Source organism: Coregonus lavaretus, assembly GCF_964263955.1.
Source record: "Coregonus lavaretus genome assembly, chromosome: 31".
Classification (NCBI taxonomy): domain Eukaryota; kingdom Metazoa; phylum Chordata; class Actinopteri; order Salmoniformes; family Salmonidae; genus Coregonus; species Coregonus lavaretus.
Window position 1 is genome coordinate 5,346,171 of NC_140018.1, and position 20,837 is coordinate 5,367,007.

The 20,837-nt window shown below is 41.6% G+C and overlaps 1 protein-coding gene across 1 annotated transcript in view; it reads left to right on the forward strand.

The window, feature by feature from the left end:
- LOC311106748 (neurexin-3b-like) overlaps positions 1–20,837 on the forward strand; it is a gene marked incomplete at both ends in the record, with an annotated part of 164,056 nt that overhangs the window by 128,011 nt on the left and 15,208 nt on the right. The window contains one exon of the mRNA XM_084149145.1: positions 14,277–14,381. Within this exon, the coding sequence (XP_084005271.1) occupies positions 14,277–14,381 (105 nt within the window). The remainder of the gene's footprint in view (positions 1–14,276; positions 14,382–20,837) is intronic.

Genomic DNA, 20,837 nt, shown 5'->3' on the forward strand with positions numbered 1-20,837 from the left:
ATGTGTTGTTCTTACTGACCCAGAGGGAAATTAAAGTGTTAGGACATGTCTCAAATGGAACCCTATTCCCTATATAGTGCACTACTTTAGACCAGGGCCCATAGGGAAAAGTGACTCTAGTCAAAAGTAGTGCACCATATAGGGAATAGGGTGCCTGTAGGGACCCATAACATGTCTGCCTCCACTATATCTCACCAGAGCCTGTAGGGCTGGTGAGTTTACCCGGCTTATCAGATCACAGGCATATAGGATGGCCCAGAGCTGTATACATCCAAATGTAAATAAATAAATGCACCACTAACCTCAGGTATTAGACAGTGTTACACGGTGCACCACTAACCCCAGGTATTAGACAGACCGGTGAAAGTGAAAACAGTCCTACAGTATTCATTCCCCTTGGCATTTTTCCTATTTTGTTGCATTACAACCTATAAGTTCAATGGATTTTTATTTACATTTCATGACATACACAAAATAGTCCAAAATGGTGAAGTGGAATGAAAAAAATAACTATATACAGGGGCGGCCTGTTCAATAGGGCGATATGGGCGACGCACTGCCAAACGGGAAAAGGAAGGGATTTTTTTTCTAATCAATTATATCACGGCAACAGTAGTTATCAGTGTTGTAATCTATACGTCTGATCTGCCACAGTGCCACACTGCCACTAAATGTCGAATCAGGCTAAAGTCGTGCTTCAAATGGCTCCCCCCCCTTTTGGGGCGATTTCAGTCAGGTTGAAAATCGCCCAGAAGTCTCTCATAGCCTCTAATGTAAAATCTATTTTTTTCAAATTTCAGAGCCTTCAATACAATCTCTATGGGTGTCTGAGGGCTTGCACTTACGCGCTTTCGTCATACGTAACGTAACGTAACCATGAACGTAACTGAGAAAAGAGCGGATTGTGTCTTTGAAAGAAGTTCCTTTTTGTCGGCGAACAAATGAAGATAAATTGGCAACGAAACAATTAGGACCTCCCAGACCAAATTTAATAATTCAACAGGTTTCTACTAAAGGCGGAAAGTCCTACACCCGAGGATTTTCCAAAAATTGGTACGAACGGAAAAATAACATTGCCACTCAACTTGATGAGGGATACAGGCTAGCTGTCCGCCGCCACAACGATGAGGTTAGTGTTGATAATCACAAGTTTACTGGAGAACTGAGACCAAGTAGAGACTTTGGACAGGGTGGATATGGTATAATAAAGGCAGTTTATTCAGAGGTAAAGATATCTGGAATCGCGTGCACGGACCCGTTCGTCAAACTCTTAGGGAGCTATAAATTAAGCCCCATTACTTACCATATCAGATAAGAGAAATTGCTGCAGCTACATATATTTTACATCCTGGCCCTACATAGTTCACTATTTGCATCACTTACCAAAATATTACATGTGGTCATATATGCTTGGAAAGTGGAGATGCCATAGAACGTCAAAAAAGTAAACATTGCTGGAGACACATTGCCGTTTTGGAGAAGACATCGCGTTTGCTAGCGAAGAGATTTGTTGTGGCAAATGAACTTGGGCTGGGAATTGCCAGGAACCTCACGATAAGATATATGCATCAGCATTGCGAGTCTCATGATTCTATACGTATTGCGATTCGATACTGTGATTTTATTGCGCACCATATGTCTGTTGCAGAGGGATCAGAAAGCCATGAGAACGAGTTTTGATCAGTCATGGAAATAAAAGTGCTGAAAACAAATTGGCTCCCAATGTGAAAAGATTGAGAACAAGCTATGAAGGAACAATAATGGTGTTTTGGTGCAGGTACAGCCAACTAGCGCTAAAATATTGCGATATTGTCAATACAGTATATCGTAAAGTATCACTATGTAACTCGATTTCTTTCACCCCAATCCCTCAAATTAACGGTAAATAACTGAATTGTTTGCCCCACATTTAGCTAAGATGATTAGCTAGCCAGCTAAAATGTTTTATTTAGTTAGCAGTCGCATCTACAATAGTTTACTGTCAATAACATGTCTCCAAAAATGACGTGGTGTCTCCAATTGTGTTGACATTTTACAATTGCGATGCGCATCCATGAGTATCCACTTTCTGTAGCTCAGCTGGTAGAGCATGGCGCTTGTAACGCCAAGGTAGTGGGTTCGATCCCCGGGACCACCCATACACAAAAATGTATGCACGCATGACTGTAAGTCGCTTTGGATAAAAGCGTCTGCTAAATGGCATATTATTATTATTATTATTATTATCTGAAGAGAGCCCCGAAACATTGTGTGCAGACATTTTATGCAATAAATGAAGTAGGTTGAATCTAGTAGTTCTGATCTTCTGATTGGTCCTGATGAGTTGGGCGAGGTCCCCTCCAGGCTACTGTCACTGTTGCATTGGCTCTGAGTCGGGTTCTCTGTCTTCAAATGTTCAGCCTAAGAGAGGGGATTTGTGTGTGTGTGTGTGTGTGTGTGTGTTTAACAGTGATGATGTGTGTGTGTGTGTGTGTGTGTGTGTGTGTGTGTGTGTGTGTTTAACAGTGATGATGTGTGTGTGTGTGTGTTTGTGTGTGTGTGTGTGTGTGTCCTCAGAGCAAGAACTCGTGAGTTGGAAGAACTGAGAGGCCTATGGCGTGGGTGTTGTCCTTGGCCACCTGCTGACAAGGCTGACAAGATAGGACCCTTTTGTCCATTGTTATTGGATAGGAACAGAACTTATAACCAGCTCCTGACCTAAATAGATCTTAGCACAACATTTTACTCAACATATCATATTCCATATTCACTATAACAAATATATTTACTACGACATTAGCAAGAACCGCCACATCCTCAGCCGGCTAATCCAGTGTGTGAAGTTTTGCGGAGTGTTTGAGTTAGCTTTGCGAGGCAAAGATGAAACTGAGGGCTCCACCAACCCTGGTAAGCCAACACTTTTGAGATCAGTCAATAAATGCTTCTGGTATTGACTTATATGCTGCCCCTGTCTTCATGTTGTTGCTGGACATATCTTTTTTAAAATGTGTGTAGGTCACCTAAATCATCAGAAAAATTGCCCCCCCTGAGAATTTTTTCAGGAGCCGCCACTGACTATATATATATATATATATATATATATATATATATATATATATATATATATATATATATATATATATATAACGGAAAAGTGGTGCGTGCATATGTATTCACCCCCTTTGCTATGAGTCCCCTAAATAAGATCTGGTGCAAACCAATTACCTTCAGAAGTCACATAATTAGTTCAATAAAGTCCACCTGTGTGCAATCTAAGTGTCACATGATCTGTCACATGATCTCAGTATATATACACCTGTTCTGAAAGGCCCCAGAGTCTGCAACACCACTAAGCAAGGGGCGCCACCAAGCAAGCGGCACCATGAAGACCAAGGAGCTCTCCAAACAGGTCAGGGACAAAGTTGTGGAGAAGTAGAGATCAGGGTTGGGTTATAAAAAAACATCCGAAACTTTGAACATCCCACGGAGCACCATTAAATCCATTATTAAAAAATGTGAAGAATATGGCACCACAGCAAACCTGCCAAGAGAGGGCCGCTCACCAACGCTCACAGACCAGGCAAGGAGAGCATTAATCAGAGTCAACAAAGAGACCAAAGATAACCCTGAAGGAGCTGCAAAGCTCCACAGCGGAGATTGGAGTATCTGTCCATAGGACCACTTTAAGCTGTACACTCCACAGAGCTGGGCTTTACAGAAGAGTGGCCAGAAAAAAGCCATTGCTTAAAGAAAAAAATAAGCAAACACGTTTGGTGTTCTCCAAAAGGCATGTTGGAGACTCCCCAAACATATGGAAGAAGGTACTCTGGTCATATGAGACTAAAATTGAGTGTTTTGGCCATCAAGGAAAACGCTATGTCTGGCGCAAACCCAACACCTCTCATCATCCCGAGAACACCATCCCATGCATGGTGGTGGCAGCATCATGCTGTGGGGATGTTTTTAATCGGCAGAGACTGGGAAACTGGTCAGAATTGAAGGAATGATGGATGGTGCTAAATACAGGGAAATTCTTGAGGGAAACCTGTTTCAGTCTTCCAGAGATTTGAGACTGGGAATACCACTAAAGCAACACTCAAGTGGTTTAAGATGAAACATTTAAATGTCTTGGAATGGCCTAGTCAAAGCCCAGACCAGAATCTGTGGTATGACTTAAAGATTGCTGTACACCAGCGGAACCCATCCAACTTGAAGGAGCTGGAGCAGTTTTGCCTTAAAGAATGGGCAAAAATCACAGTGGCTAGATGTGCCAACCCAAGAGACTTGCAGCTGTAATTGCTGCAAAAGTTTGCTCTACAAAGTATTGACTTTGGGGTGGTGAATAGTTATGCACGCTCAAGTTTTCAGTTTTGTTGTCTTATTTCTTGTTTGTTTCACAAAAAAATATATTTTGCATCTTCAATGTAGTAGGTATGTTGTGTAAATCAAATGATACAAACCCCCCAAAAAATCCATTTTAATTCCAAGTTGTAAGGCAACGAAATAGGAAAAATGCCAAGGGGGGTGAATACTTTCGCAAGCCACTGTACTTTCTTCTATTCCAACAGTAAATCAATTGTTATACATACTGTAGCTCTGCTACTTAAAACTGTGTGAAACGTTGTGTGAAACATCAGTGAATATTCATCATCCACAAAGTGAATCAGAGAAGTACCTACAAGGACTCAGGAAAAGTTGTTAATCACCACAAAATAGTTGCAATAAGAGGGCTGGCTTTTTATTTTTTAGCTCAATATTTTGGTCCGAATGTGATTCATTCAGCACCTTTTTGGAGGGTCAAGCTTGATTGCGGGTCTAGCTGGTGATTTCTTTAGTTGCGATTGGGATGGTAATTATAGGCTTGTTCTGATAACGGTGGCTGCAGCACAAGACTGCTCTGATGATTCTCAGAGTTCTAGAAGCACTGATTAGTTCCGTAAAGACAATGTTCCATGTCCACCATTTTGTAGCCTTACTTCTCCCACAAGGAGAATGGTAAGGCTGTGTGTGTGTGTGCGCGCGCCTGCCTGTGTGCGTGCCAGAAGTCTATCTGTATTGATCTCAGTGTGATTATTTTAGCATACTAACTTCAAAGGTATAGGCTGTTATAATGATCTCTGTCGTCTCAGTATTGATTGTGTCATTCCTTTGTTGTTTTAGGGGCTAAAGATGATATAACCGCATTGTATGCTGAATGTCAGATATAGTCCTCATATCTAAAGCTTTCTGCATCCTCCGCCTTGAATTATTCACATACACACACACACTGCACCGCCACCCTGTAAAACCCTCCGCCTCACACACACACACACAGTCACACACTTGCAGAAATGAAGATGAAAGACAGTTTGTTGAGAATAATTGCAGTAAAAATAAATCACTTTGCTGCCAAAATATATCCCACTGCATGTTATGGAGATTTAGCCTGAGAATTGGATTCCTCCAGCTGTGAAATCCCTTTCTGTAGTCCTGCCGGCCATACATATCATTATTCTACACTACAGAATACTACAGAGCCAGGCAACACTATTTCTCTCTTCAATGCACATGCAATTTTGCTTTTGAAAATGTTGCATTCCACGAGAATAGGAAGTGCGATATTTCAAAAACGTGAATATGGTGAATATACTTTTCAAATAGTTCTTACACAAAAATGGCATTATCATTATTTTCAAAATTTCACAGTATTATTCCAACCTCATACTGTGGAAATGTATATAAAACACATGAAAATCAGGAGGAGAGGAGGAGGAGGGGAGGAGGGGAGGAAGAAAGGAGAGAAGGAGAAGAGGAGAGGAGGAGGAGGGGAGGAGGGGAGGAGGGGAGGAGGGGAGGAGGAGAGGAGGAGGAGGGGAGGAAGAAAGGAGGGGAGGAGAGGAGGAGGAGGGGAGGGGAGGAAGAAAGGAGGGGAGGAGGAGAGGAGAGGAGGAGGAGGGGAGGAGGGATATATAGGTGAAGATGGAAGGGCTGCTGTGTGGCGAGCACTACACTTTTAGAAAAAAAGGTGCTATATAGGTGAAGATGGAAGGGCTGCTGTGTGGCGAGCACTACACTTTTAGAACCTAAATGGGTTATTCAGCTGTCCCCATAAGAGAACCCTTTGAAGAACCCTTTTTGGTTACAGGTAGAACCCTTTTGGTTTCAGGTAGAACCCTTTTCACAGAGGGTTCTACATGTAACCCAAATGGGTTCTATCTGTAACCAAAAAGAGCTCTCCTATCATGACAGCTGAAGAGTATAGCTGGGTGATAATAAGCACCTAGCAGGGTTCTCAGTGCCTTTGATCCAGACGCGGTGTGGAGACTGAGGCAGCAGCCTCCCCTGGACAGATAGAGGGAGGCCCTGGTCGACTGTTTGAAGAGTAAGGGAGTGCCCCCAGCTGCAAACAGAAGGACGCAACGACAATACTGACTATGCCACCATCTGTCTCTCATCCCTCAGACCACCCCACTGCCTGTCGCACGGTGGCCAATCTCCTCTGGTCCTGTTGTGGCTTTGTTCTCTAACTCCTCTGCTGTGAGACTGTGAAATATATGTCCTGGACTCCGACATGACAAAGATATTACAACACACCCTGCCGACCGTCCTACGGTGGCCCATCTCTCCCATCATCTCCCATTGTCCTATAGTGGGTTAATCTCTGAGACATGTGTTCCCTCTGCCATGGTGGGTTAGTCTCTGAGACATGTGTTCCCTCTGACATGGTGGGTTAGTCTCTGAGACATGTGTTCCCTCTGCCATGGTGGGTTAGTCTCTGAGACATGTGTTCCCTCTGCCATGGTGGGTTAGTCTCTGAGACATGTGTTCCATCTGCCATGGTGGGTTAGTCTCTGAGACATGTGTTCCCTCTGACATGGTGGGTTAGTCTCTGAGTCAGACGTGTTCCCTCTGACATGGTGTGTTAGTCTCTGGGACAGACATGCCTTCCTTCTGTTATGAGACTGTAGCGGGGTTTTGTCCTAGCCACAGAGACATGCGTTCTATACTTTGAGACTTATTGGAGAACAGGTGAGAGCTGCAGGCCAGGTACCCCCTCAGGCACAGAGGCTTCAAACATGTTCACTATGCAAAGTGGGCCAGACATGGGCTCTACATCAGTACTTCCCAAGCCACTCCTCGGGGAACTCCAGACATTTCACCTTTTTGTTTTTGCCCTAACTGGCACACCTGATTCAATTAGTCAAAAGGTTGATGATTAGTAGACTAATGGAATGAGGTGTGCCAGTTCAGGGCTAAAACAAAGGTGTGAATGTGTCTGGTTTAGAATGTGTCGGGCTTAGAATGTGTCTGGTTTAGAATGTGTCGGGCTTAGAATGTGTCTGGTTTAGAATGTGTCTGGTTTAGAATGTGTCTGGCTTAGAATGTGTCTGGTTTAGAATGTGTCTGGTTTAGAATGTGTCTGGTTTAAAATGTGTCTGGTTTAGAATGTGTCTAGTTTAGAATGTGTCTGGTTTAAAATGTGTCTGGTTTAGAATGTGTCTGGTTTAGAATGTGTCTGGTTTAGAATGTGTCTGGTTTAGAATGTGTCTGGTTTAGAATGTGTCTGGTTTAGAATGTGTCTGGCTTAGAATGTGTCTGGTTTAGAATGTGTCTGGTTTAGAATGTGTCTGGTTTTGAATGTGTCTGGTTTAGAATGTGTCTGGCTTAGAATGTGTCTGGGTTAGAATGTGTCTGGTTTAGAATGTGTCGGGTTTAGAATGTGTCTGGTTTAGAATGTGTCTGGATTAGAATGTGTCGGGCTTAGAATGTGTCTGGCTTAGAATGTGTCTGGTTTAGAATGTGTCTGGTTTAGAATGTGTCTGGTTTAGAATGTGTCGGGCTTAGAATGTGTCTGGTATAAAATGTGTCTGGTTTAAAATGTGTCTGGTTTAGAATGTGTCTGGCTTAGAATATGTCTGGTTTAGAATGTGTCTGGTTTAGAATGTGTCTGGTTTAGAATGTGTCTGGTTTAGAATGTGTCTGGTTTAGAATGTGTCTGGTTTAGAATGTGTCTGGTTTAGAATGTGTCTGGTTTAGAATATGTCTGGTTTAGAATGTGTCTGGCTTAGAATGTGTCTGGTTTAGAATGTGTCTGGTTTAGAATGTGTCGGGCTTAGAATGTGTCTGGTTTAGAATGTGTCTGGTTTAGAATGTGTCTGGTTTAGAATGTGTCTGGCTTAGAATGTGTCTGGTTTAGAATGTGTCTGGCTTAGAATGTGTCTGGTTTAGAATGTGTCTGGTTTAGAATGTGTCTGGCTTAGAATGTGTCTGGTTTAGAATGTGTCTGGTTTAGAATGTGTCTGGTTTAGAATGGGTCTGGTTTAGAATGGGTCTGGTTCAGAATGTGTCGGGCTTAGAATGTGTCTGGTTTAGAATGTGTCTGGTTTAGAATGTGTCGGGCTTCGTTTGTGTCTGGTTTAGAATGTGTCGGGCTTAGAATGGGTCTGGTTTAGTATGTGTTGGCCTTAGAATGGGTCTGGTTTAGTATGTGTTGGGCTTAGAATGGGTCTGGTTTAGTATGTGTCTGGTTTAGTATGTGTCTGGTTTAGAATGGGTCTGGTTTAGTATGTGTCTGGTTTAGAATGGGTCTGGTTTAGTATGTGTCTGGTTTAGAATGGGTCTGGTTTAGTATGTGTCAGGTTTAGAATGGGTCTGGTTTAGTATGTGTCTGGTTTAGAATGGGTCTGGTTTAGTATGTGTCGGGTTTAGAATAGGTCTGGTTTAGAATGTGTCTGGTTTAGAATGTGTTTGGTTTAGAATGTGTCTGGTTTAGAATGTGTCTGGTTTAGAATGTGTCTGGTATAAAATGTGTCTGGTTTAGAATGTGTCGGGCTTAGAATGTGTCTGGTGTAGAATGTGTCTGGGTTAGAATGTGTCTGGTTTAGAATGTGTCTGGTTTAGAATGTGTCTGATTTAGAATGTGTCTGGGTTAGAATGTGTCTGGTTTAGAATGTGTCTGGTTTAGAACGTGTCGGGCTTAGAATGTGTCGGGCTTAGAATGTGTCTGGTCTAGAATGTGTCTGATTTAGAATGTGTCGGGCTTCGTTTGTGTCTGGTTTAGAATGTGTCGGGCTTAGAATGGGTCTGGTTTAGTATGTGTCTGGTTTAGAATGTGTCAGGCTTAGAATGGGTCTGGTTTAGTATGTGTCTGGTTTAGAATGTGTCGGGCTTAGAATGGGTCTGGTTTAGAATGGGTCTGGTTTAGTATGGGTCTGGTTTAGTATGTGTTGGGCTTAGAATGGGTCTCGTTTAGTATGTGTTGGGCTTAGAATGGGTCTGGTTTAGTATGTGTTGGGCTTAGAATGGGTCTGGTTTAGTATGTGTTGGGCTTAGAATGGGTCTGGTTTAGAATGTGTCTGGTTTAGAATGTGTCGGGCTTAGAATGTGTCTGGTTTAGTATGTGTTGGGCTTAGAATGGGTCTGGTTTAGTATGTGTTGGGCATAGAATGGGTCTGGTTTAGTATGTGTTGGGCTTAGAATGGGTCTGGTTTAGTATGTGTCTGGTTTAGTATGTGTCTGGTTTAGAATGGGTCTGGTTTAGTATGTGTCTGGTTTAGAATGGGTCTGGTTTAGTATGTGTCTGGTTTAGAATGGGTCTGGTTTAGTATGTGTCGGGTTTAGAATGGGTCTGGTTTAGTATGTGTCTGGTTTAGAATGGGTCTGGTTTAGTATGTGTCGGGTTTAGAATGGGTCTGGTTTAGTTTGTGTCGGGCTTAGAATGGGTCTGGTTTAGTATGTGTCGGGTTTAGAATGTGTTGGGTTTAGTATGCGTCTGGTTTAGAATGTGTCTGGTTTAGTATGTGTCGGGTTTAGAATGGGTCTGGTTTAGTATGTGTCTGGTTTAGAATGGGTCTGGTTCAGTATGTGTCTGGTTTAGAATGGGTCTGGTTTAGTATGTGTCGGGTTTAGAATGTGTCTGGTTTAGTATGTGTCTGGTTTAGTATGTGTCGGGCTTAGAATGGGTCTGGCTTAGAATGGGTCTGGTTTAGAATGGGTCTGGTTTAGTATGTGTCGGGCTTAGAATGGGTCTGGTTTAGTATGTTTCTGGTTTAGTATGTGTTGGGTTTAGAATGGGTCTGGATTAGTATGTGTTGGGTTTAGAATGGGTCTGGTTTAGTATGTGTTGGGCTTAGAATGGGTCTGGTTTAGAATGTGTCTGGTTTAGAATGTGTCGGGCTTAGAATGTGTCTGGTTTAGTATGTGTTGGGCTTAGAATGGGTCTGGTTTAGTATGTGTTGGGCATAGAATGGGTCTGGTTTAGTATGTGTTGGGCTTAGAATGGGTCTGGTTTAGTATGTGTCTGGTTTAGTATGTGTCTGGTTTAGAATGGGTCTGGTTTAGTATGTGTCTGGTTTAGAATGGGTCTGGTTTAGTATGTGTCTGGTTTAGAATGGGTCTGGTTTAGTATGTGTCGGGTTTAGAATGGGTCTGGTTTAGTATGTGTCTGGTTTAGAATGGGTCTGGTTTAGTATGTGTCGGGTTTAGAATGGGTCTGGTTTAGTTTGTGTCGGGCTTAGAATGGGTCTGGTTTAGTATGTGTCGGGTTTAGAATGTGTTGGGTTTAGTATGCGTCTGGTTTAGAATGTGTCTGGTTTAGTATGTGTCGGGTTTAGAATGGGTCTGGTTTAGTATGTGTCTGGTTTAGAATGGGTCTGGTTCAGTATGTGTCTGGTTTAGAATGGGTCTGGTTTAGTATGTGTCGGGTTTAGAATGTGTCTGGTTTAGTATGTGTCTGGTTTAGTATGTGTCGGGCTTAGAATGGGTCTGGCTTAGAATGGGTCTGGTTTAGAATGGGTCTGGTTTAGTATGTGTCGGGCTTAGAATGGGTCTGGTTTAGTATGTTTCTGGTTTAGTATGTGTTGGGTTTAGAATGGGTCTGGATTAGTATGTGTTGGGTTTAGAATGGGTCTGGTTTAGTATGTGTCTGGTTTAGTATGTGTCTCGTTTAGTATGTGTCTGGTTTAGAATGGGTCTGGTTTAGTATGTGTCTGGTTTAGAATGGGTCTGGTTTAGTATGTGTTGGGTTTAGAATGGGTCTGGTTTAGTATGTGTTGGGTTTAGAATGGGTCTGGTTTAGTATGTGTTGGGTTTAGAATGGGTCTGGTTTAGTATGTGTCTGGTTTAGTATGTGTCTGGTTTAGAATGGGTCTGGTTTAGTATGTGTCTGGTTTAGAATGGGTCTGGTTTAGTATGTGTCTGGTTTAGAATGGGTCTGGTTTAGTATGTGTCTGGTTTAGAATGTGTTGGGCTCAAAGATGAAACAATGTATCCATGGTACCTGTATTATGAAGTGATTTTTATTTTATTTATTGTATTTCCCCTTTATTTAACCAGGTAAGCCAGTTGAGAGCAAGTTCTCATTTACAACTGCGACCTGGCCAAGATAAAGATAAAAAATGATGAAGTGATAAGATATGTATTGATCTTAAAGCTGAGACGTGAGGGGAGAGTCTGAGATTGGTGGAACAGTCTGGGCTAGTTTTCTTCTCTTCTCTCTGAGTCCTTTTCTGCACCCGCCATCAGAATAACCAGCAATATCTTCTCTCAGTAATAACCAGTCTTTTTACAGACATAATGTGACTTAAATGAATAATATCATATTTACCGAGGGCAATATTTTACGGCGATTCAGTTTAGTGAGTTTCCCATATCTTCTTTCCTCCGTTACTTATTTGTTCGCGCTCAGGCACCCCCCCTCCCCCCCCCCCCATCACAAACACACCGCCTCTCTCTCTCTCTCTCTCTCTCTCTCTTTTTCTCTCTCTCTCAGGACGTAGAGGTCGTATTTATATATAATAAATGGACACTGTAATCGTGGACTCTGTCTGTGTGTGTTCGGCTTAACAGGACAGCGGCACCTAGAAGTAGCAGCTGTGGAGGCACCAGCCGCCGCGTTTCATTAGTCTGTCAATTCAATTGTATGTAACAGTGTGGTGTTCCAGCCCTGCAAACTCAATCAGCCCTCTGATATCATAACCCTGCTCTGTGCCACCTCTTATTTTATCGCCCTGCTGATCCCTTCTAATAAACGCCTTTCAGTCGACTCTCGCTAAGTGCCAAGCACTCCACTCAACGGCGCACCACGCTGAAATACGACCCTTACGTCCTGCCTGAGTCGGGCCCGAGAGACGGGGTGAGGCGAGGGGATAAATCAGAATTGTAGGATACTGGAGGCTGGCTGATATTCCACTGAGTCGGCGAGCACCTTTAAATCTGCCACATCCCAAATGGCACCCTATTCCCTATATATTGCACTACTTTTGACCAGGGCCAATAGGCCCATTCTTTGACCAAAGAAGTGCACTACATTGGGGTTGGGAATAGGATGAACTTTGAGAAACAAGCCTGTGTAATCACCTACAGTAGCTAGGTTCCAAATGGCACCATATTCCCTATATAGTGCACTACTTTTGACTAGAGCCCATTTGACCAATGCACTATATAGGGAATAGGGTGCCATTTGGGAGGCCCTTTGTCCCCCATTCCTCCTCTGGTGCACAAATCACAGCATTTGAATGGAGGCAAGGCTGATCTCTAGCTCTGGGTTCTTCATTAGAGGCCATTGACTGTAGAGGAGGGAGGAGAGGTAAAGCAGGTTGTAAATAATGGGAGGAATGAGAGGAGCGCTATAAGGAAAACAATGATCTGTAGGTGAGAAGGAGAGAGCAGAATGATAAACACTATGAGAGGTTTAACTTGAAGTGATATAATCAAATCAATCTAATTTTATTTGCCACATGCGCCGGATACAACAGGTGTAGAAATTACCGTGAAATGCTTACTTACAGCCCTTCACCAACAATGGATTTATTTTTTAATAAAAAAGTAAAATAAAACAACAACAACAGTAGTCTGGGTAGCCATGATTAGCTGTTCAGGAGTCTTATGGCTTGGGGGTAGAAGCTGTTGAGAAGCCTTTTGGACCTAGACTTGGCGCTCCGGTACCGCTTGCCGTGCAGTAGCAGAGAGAACAGTCTTTTACAATTTTGAGGGCCTTCCTCTGACACCGCCTGGTATATAGGTCCTCGATGGCAGGACGCTTGGCCCCAGTGATGTACTGGGCCATACGCACTACCCTCTGTAGTGCCTTGCGGTCGGAGGCCAAGCAGTTGCCATACCAGGCGGTGATGCAACCAGTCAGGATGTTCTCGATGGTGCAGCTGTAGAACTTTTTGAGGATCTGAGGACCCATGCCAAATCTTTTCAGTCTCCTGAAGGGGAATAGGCTTTGTCGTGCCCTCTTCACGACTGTCTTGGTGTGTTTGGACCATGATAGTTTGTTGGTGATGTGGACACCAAGGAACTTGAAGCTCTCAACCTGTTCCACTACAGCCCCGTTGATGAGAATGGGGGCGTGCTCAGTCCTCTTTTTTTTCCTGTAGTCCACAATCATCTCCTTTGTCTTGGTCACGTTGAGAGAGAGGTTGTTATCCTGGCACCACACGGCCAGGTCTCTGACCTCCTCCCTATAGGCTGTCTCATCATTTTCGGTGATCAGGCCTACCACTGTTGTGTCGTCGGCAAACTTAATGATGGTGTTGGAGTCATGCCTGGCCATGCAGTCATGGGTGAACAGGGACTACAGTGGGGAAAAAAAGTATTTATTCAGCCACCAATTGTGCAAGTTCTCCCACTTAAAAAGATGAGAGAGAACTCTATACCAGGCGGTGTCAGAGGAAGGCCCTCAAAATTGTAAAAGACTCCAGCCACCCTAATCATAGACTGTTCTCTCTGCTACCGCACGGCAAGCGGTACCGGAGCGCCAAGTCTAGGTCCAAAAGGCTTCTCAACAGCTTCTACCCCCAAGCCATAAGACTCCTGAACAGCTAATCATGGCTACCCAGACTACTGTTGTTGTTGTTTTATTTAACTTTTTTATTAAAAAATAAATCCATTGTTGTTTAAGGGCTGTAGGTAAGCATTTCACGGTAATTTCTACACCTGTTGTATCCGGCGCATGTGGCAAATAAAATTAGATTGATTTGATTATATCACTTCAAGTTAAACCTCTCATAGTGTTTATATAGATATATAGATATCTAGTACAGGATGGCTAGATATCTAGTACAGGCTGGCTAAATATCTAGTACAGGCTGGCTAAATATCTAGTACAGGCTGGAGTGGGATGGTAGTAGGACACTGGATGTGCTCTATTGCCTCTCTAGTCTTCTGCTAGGGTCATTCTTCCATTCAGATATATTTAACTTAGGTGACTGTATGGGTCCACTGTCTGTCACAATGTCTGTGATGTGCAGCCTCTCACCATGTTCTCTGCTGTCTCTTCTCTCTGTCTGTCTCTGTGTGTCTGTCCCGGTGTGTCTCTGTGTCTCCCTTGCCCCAGCAGACGACAGATGACATTGTATCATCGGCGGAGTGTTCCAGCGATGACGAGGATCTGGAGGAGTGTGATTCCGGACACGCAGGTGGGATGGGTGTGTCGAGTTGTGCCTGCTCAGACCTACCAGTCTATTTTTATTTATTGATTTGATTTGCAACCGATACCAAAAAAGAGGATCGTTCTCCTCTAAGCATCAGGTCCCATGGGAGCCTAAAGTGTAACTTCAAAATACTTCCTAAAATCACCAAGAGGTACAGTAACAAGAGTCTGAGGGTTTCAGCTATATATGCAAAGTTGAAAGAGCTCCAATCACTTTAAAGTTGATGAAAGTAAGAGGTTATCCTTAGCAGGCCCTCTGTAGAAAAGTCACTTTTTTAAGTTTAAAGTTATATTTATGCTCCAAACTCTAAGTAACTGTATACATAGTTCTAGACACACCCACATATTTTATAGTGTTATAGTCTGTGATACAGTTTGAGTATAGTCTCTGATACAAGTTACACTTAGCAGTGGGGCCTCTGGTCGTTAACATGGTTAAAAGCGTTAATACTAATTATGTTCTCTCAGCATTCAAAAGGAGAGCAAACTTTCAATCAAAAAGTACCAAATTAGTATCAAGCTCCATGTTCACACTGATGCTTCAAAATGTATCTGTCCTGTTTTACATGGTTGACATGTTTCTTGCTGTGCGTGTGTGCTTCTTCTCCACAGAGGATACATTTTGAGATAATTTTTTTAAAGAACAAAATGCTTTCAGCATAGATACTTTGATATGTAGCGGACTAACTGCAACAGACCCAGTCCTCCCCCTCTCTCTCTCTCCTGTTTGTTCCTTTCTTTCCTTATACGTTGGAGGCTTGCCTTACCTGAAACACTCTAATAGACAACAGATATACTCACATTTCTGTGTGCATCGTTTTTATCTCTCTCCCCCTATACCACACATAGTTGTCACCAGGTTGAAGTGAGTTATAACTCTCAGTAGTGTGAAATAATAATAATAATAATAATAATAATAATAATAATAATAATAATAATAATAATAATAATAATAATAATAACACAATGCCAGAGCTGAACAGGAAGTGTGTTTTAAATGGAAGCATGTCACTTGTTTTGAGACGACTTGGGTTTAGGAGTGGTTTTATGCATGTTAATATTAATAACAAGCTGTCAGTCATGTCCCCAACAGAGCTCAGCCAGTCATATTGTCTGTCATGAGGATAGTAAATCCAGATATACTCCTATTAGTCCTGAGAATGAATAACTACTAACAAATACTGTATGATACACTCCATTAGTCCTGAGAATGAACAACTGCTAACAAATACTGTCTGATACATTCCATTAGTCCTGAGAATGAATAACTGCTAACAAATACTGTTTGATACATTCCATTAGTCCTGAGTATGAACAACTACTAACAAATACTGTCTGACAGCTATTGCTCCAACGAATGAATAACTGCTAACAAATACTGTATGATACATTCCATTAGTCCTGAGAATGAATAACTGCTAACAAATACTGTATGATACACTCCATTAGTCCTGAGAATGAACAACTGCTAACAAATACTGTCTGATACATTCCATTAGTCCTGAGTATGAACAACTACTAACAAATACTGTCCGACAGCTATTGCTCCAACGAATGAATAACTGCTAACAAATACTGTCTGATACACTCCATTAGTCCTGAGAATGAATAACTACTAACAAATACTGTCTAATACACTCCATTAGTCCTGAGAATGAATAACTACTTATTAATACTGTCTGGTTCAATGTGAAACAGCATAGAAAGACTCCCCAGAACGGACATCCCCATTCAAGTCACCGTTCCGTGGTTGGTCAATGTTCCGGCGGCCTATTGAATAGTCTAATTCTATTACTATTGTGTGGAGGACCTCGCCCCCTCTCTCCCCTCCTGAAGCCCTGTGGAAGTCATTCGCTAGCGAGCTAAAGCTTTTTTATTAGGGGGCTGTCCTTCCAAATGCCATCATAGAACACTAATTAATGCCGCACTAATCTGCCTAAACATGCCTGGGCTAATTATGAAACATATGTCCACTTTTTTCTCCGCACAATGTGAAGCAGTTTCATTAAGACCAATTGAAAACTATGTATTGACCTCTTATGTTTTCCCTGGTAGGAGATAATGAATCAGCGATTCGGCTTATTTATTTATTTATTTTATTTATTTATATATTTCCGTATTGAAAGAGGTTTATGAATATGTGTACATGGGATAAGGTAATAATTCTACAGTTTGTAATCTCTAGATCTTTGTGACCTTGTAATTTTATCATACCGTAAAGGCATTCTCTTTACTTAGAAATTGTGGTTAAGGTTTTTAAGTAGGGTTTCTTTTTTTATATAAAAGATGATGTGTTCCTTTTGATTTTCTCTGTAAAACAATACACATGATAGCTTTACGTTATCTCAATGCATGAAGTTGTAATGACTTTGTTTACCTAAGGACAGCTGAAATGAAATGGACATGGCGGACAGCTTGAACAATTTAAAAGTTTAACTTTCAAAACATAAATCCCAAGTATTCTCAAAAGCAAAAATGTGAGTAAGTAACTACAGTATATTATGAACTTGTTAGTCAGAGTTTAGTTAACTTGGTACCCCCTCATATAGGCCTAGTGGTAATAATAAACTACATTTAGTTATAGGCCTAGTGGTAATAATAAACAACATTTAGTTATAGGCCTTGTGGTAATAATAAACTACATTTAGTTATAGGCCTAGTGGTAATAATACATTACATTTAGTCATAGGCCTTGTGGTAATAATAAACAACATTTAGTTATAGGCCTAGTGGTAATAATAAACTACATTTAGTTATAGGCCTAGTGGTAATAATAAATTACATTTAGTCATAGGCCTTGTGGTAATAATAAACTACATTTAGTTATAGGCCTAGTGGTAATAATAAACTGCATTTAGTTATAGGCCTAGTGGTAATAATAAACAACATTTAGTTATAGGCCTAGTGGTAATAATAAACTACATTTAGTTATAGGCCTAGTGGTAATAATAAACTACATTTAGTTATAGGCCTAGTGGTAATAATAAACTACATTTAGTTATAGGCCTAGTGGTAATAATAAACTACATTTAGTTATAGGCCTAGTGGTAATAATAAACAACATTTAGTCATAGGCCTAGTGGTAATAATAAACGACATGTGCTCATATACAGTCATACATACATCTCAACATGTTGAGACAGACATTCATACCCTCATTCTGCCCCTCTGCTTCTGGTTTTGTGAACAGTTGCATGACATTGGTTTTATTTTTTATGTTTGAATATTTTTATTTTCCATAGTGAAGTGCATTTTGGATATCTCTCCTCCTATGTACCCTTTCTGACTTACTGTTCCTTTTGCTTGTGATTTGAGTTGTCCACACTTGTTTATTTATTTATTTATTCATGTTGTTCTCCTCATCTGTCTATCTACCAGGATAGAGCTCCCTCCGTTTTGCCCCATCTTGTGCCGCATGATATCTTGGTGATCGAAAGAAAAACAAAAGTACTCCTCCTACTCATCTTCTTGTTTATGTTGGCTGTGCCATTATTAAAGGCAGATTCTGAAACATACACCATTTTCGATTTACAACACAGGAAATGAAAGGCAACAAAATAGTTTCTTGCCATCATACTTTTTTTGGGCCTTGTGCAGGCAACCCCATTCTGTCTCAAGAAAGTTGTGTCTGAAAGAATGACTCCCCACCACCCCCAACCCCATCCCCGCCCCAACCCCGCCCCCAACCCTGCCTTCTTTCTCTCAGCCTTTCTGCATATACATGTCGGTTTTGAATGCAGATGGCATTAAAATTATTTTATTGCTGCAAAGTATATCTGTTTTTCTATTCTATATCTGTTGCCGCAGTAGAAGGTACTTGTGGCATGACTATACAGTAGACTAGAAGACTAGCTTCCTGTAAATACCTCGGTGAATCATCCTCCTTCTTGCTAATGCATGCTGGGATTTGATTGGCGGCCATTTTGTGTGCTTCTACCTCCACCCATGGCTCTGCTCTCAGGCTAACCCTGCCCGCTGTTATGTGTTCTGGGGCAGCAGTGATGGTTACCCCGCCACTGCTCCCCCACCTGCTTCTTGTCGTGTTGGTTTCCGTGTCTGTAGTGTTTGTCTGTCTGTCTGTGTACGTCTGCCAACCTGTTGTGTCTGTTCTTAATGTTTGTCTGTGATTGTTTTGTCTATGTTTGAAAACTGTCTAAACCTGAACCTACCCTCTGATCCTGAGAGAGTTCCACAAGAAGGTAAATAAGGAACAGTGGAATATTCTACACCTGGGGCGGACTCCATTTCAATAATGTACAATTCAATAAATAAATGATAACATAATTAAGCACATTTCTCCTAACTAACTTCCTTATCAACCATGATCCATTTAGACAGCTACAACTCTGTCAGATGTACAGTAGCATTCAAAAGTTTGGACACACCTACTCATTACAGGGTTTTTCTTTATTTTTACTATTTTCTACATTGTAGAATAATAGTGAAGACATCAAAACTATGAAATAACACATGGAATCATGTAGTAACCAGAAAAGTCAACATATCTTTATATTTGAAAATATTCAAATAGCCACCCTTTGCCTTGATGACAGTTTTGCACACTCTTGGCATTATCTCAACCAGCCTTATGAGGTAGTCACCTGGAATGCATTTCAATTAACAGGTGTGCCTTCTTAAAAGTTCATTTGTGGAATTTATTTCCTTCTTAATACGTTTTTGTTGTGACAAAGTATGGGGGGTATACAGAAGATAGCCCTATTTGGTAAAATACCAAGTCCATATTATGGCAAGAACAGCTCAAATAAACAAAGAAAAACAACAGTCCATCATTACCTTTAGACATGAAGGTCAATCAATAACGAACATTTCAAGAAAGTTTCTTCAAGTGCAGTGGCAAAAACCATCAAGCACAGGAATAGAAGACCCAGAGTTACCTCTGCTGCAGAGGATAAATTCATTAGAGTTACCAGCCTCAGAAATTGCAGCCAAAATAAATGCCTCACAGAGTTCAAGTAACAGACACATCTCAACATCAACTGTTCAGATGGGACTGTGTGAATCAGGCCTTCATGGTCAAATTGCTGCAAAGAAACCACTATTAAAGGACACCAATAAGACGAAGAGACCTGCTTGGGCCAAGAAACATAAGCAATGGACATTAGAGCGGTGGAAATGTGTCCTTTGGTTTGCAGTCCAAATTAGAGATTTTTGGTTCCAACCGCCGTGTCTTTGTGAGACGCAGTGTGGGTGAACGGATGATCTCCGCATGTGTATTTCCCACCGTAAAGCATGGAGGAGGAGGTGTTATGGTGTGGGGGTGCTTTGGCTGGTGACACTGTCTGTGATTTATTTAGAATTCAAGGCACACTTAACCAGCATGGCTACCACAGCATTCTGCAGCGATACGCCATCCCATCTGGTTTGGGTTTAGTGGGACTATCATTTGTTTTTCAACAGGACAATGACCCAACACACCTCCAGGCTGTGTAAGGGCTATTTTTCCAAGAAGGAGAGTGATGGAGTGCTGCATCAGATGAGCTGGCCTCCACAATCCCCCAACCTCAACCCAATTGAGATGGTTTGGGATGAGTCGGACCGAAGAGTGAAGGAAAAGCAGCCAACAAGTGCTCAGCATATGTGGGAACTCCTTCAAGACTGTTGAAAAGCATTCCAGGTGAAGCTGGTGGAGAGAATGCCAAGAGTGTGCAAAGCTGTCATCAAGGCAAATGGTAGCTATTTGAAGACTCAAAAATAAAATATATTTTGATATGTTTAACACTTTTTGGTTTACTACATGATTCCATATGTGTTATTTCATAGTTTTATTATTATTATTATTATTATTATTATTATTATTATTCTACAATGTAAAAAATAGTAAAAAATTAAGTAAAACCCTTGAATTAGTAGGTGTGTCCAAACTTTTGACTGGTAGTGTAAGTCACTTGACTACTTGACAAATTGATTGATCAACAACGACATCCACATGCTGTTCAAGTCTCTCGTGAAACCTCATCATTATTAATACATGCTGCAGGTAATCAATCCCTTTGGTTAGGGAACTAATTCTGCCTTGGCTTGTCTTAGCGAATCATTGCATTTTATATTTTAGTCACTTAGCCGACACTCTTATCCAGTGCAACATTAGCAACATTGTACGTTATTTTTCAAAGAACAGAAAGAGCAGAGTGACAGGGTCGACAGGTAGTTAGTTTACTTCACAGTGATAGTGTCAGTCTAACAACGTCTCCATAAAACGAGGACATAAGACTGCCATCTAGCAGTGCAAGACAAACCACATGCGATAAAATATCATGAAATGTAATTGCATGAGCCATTAGATTAATGTATTAACGACTGATGAATAGCCCCGGTAATCTAATGGAGACCTAACCTAATTCTGCATGTCTCTTTAACACATGAGGCGGCAGGGAGAGAAGAAACCATGAGGAGACATTGGGCGGTCGCAGAGGAGAGAGTG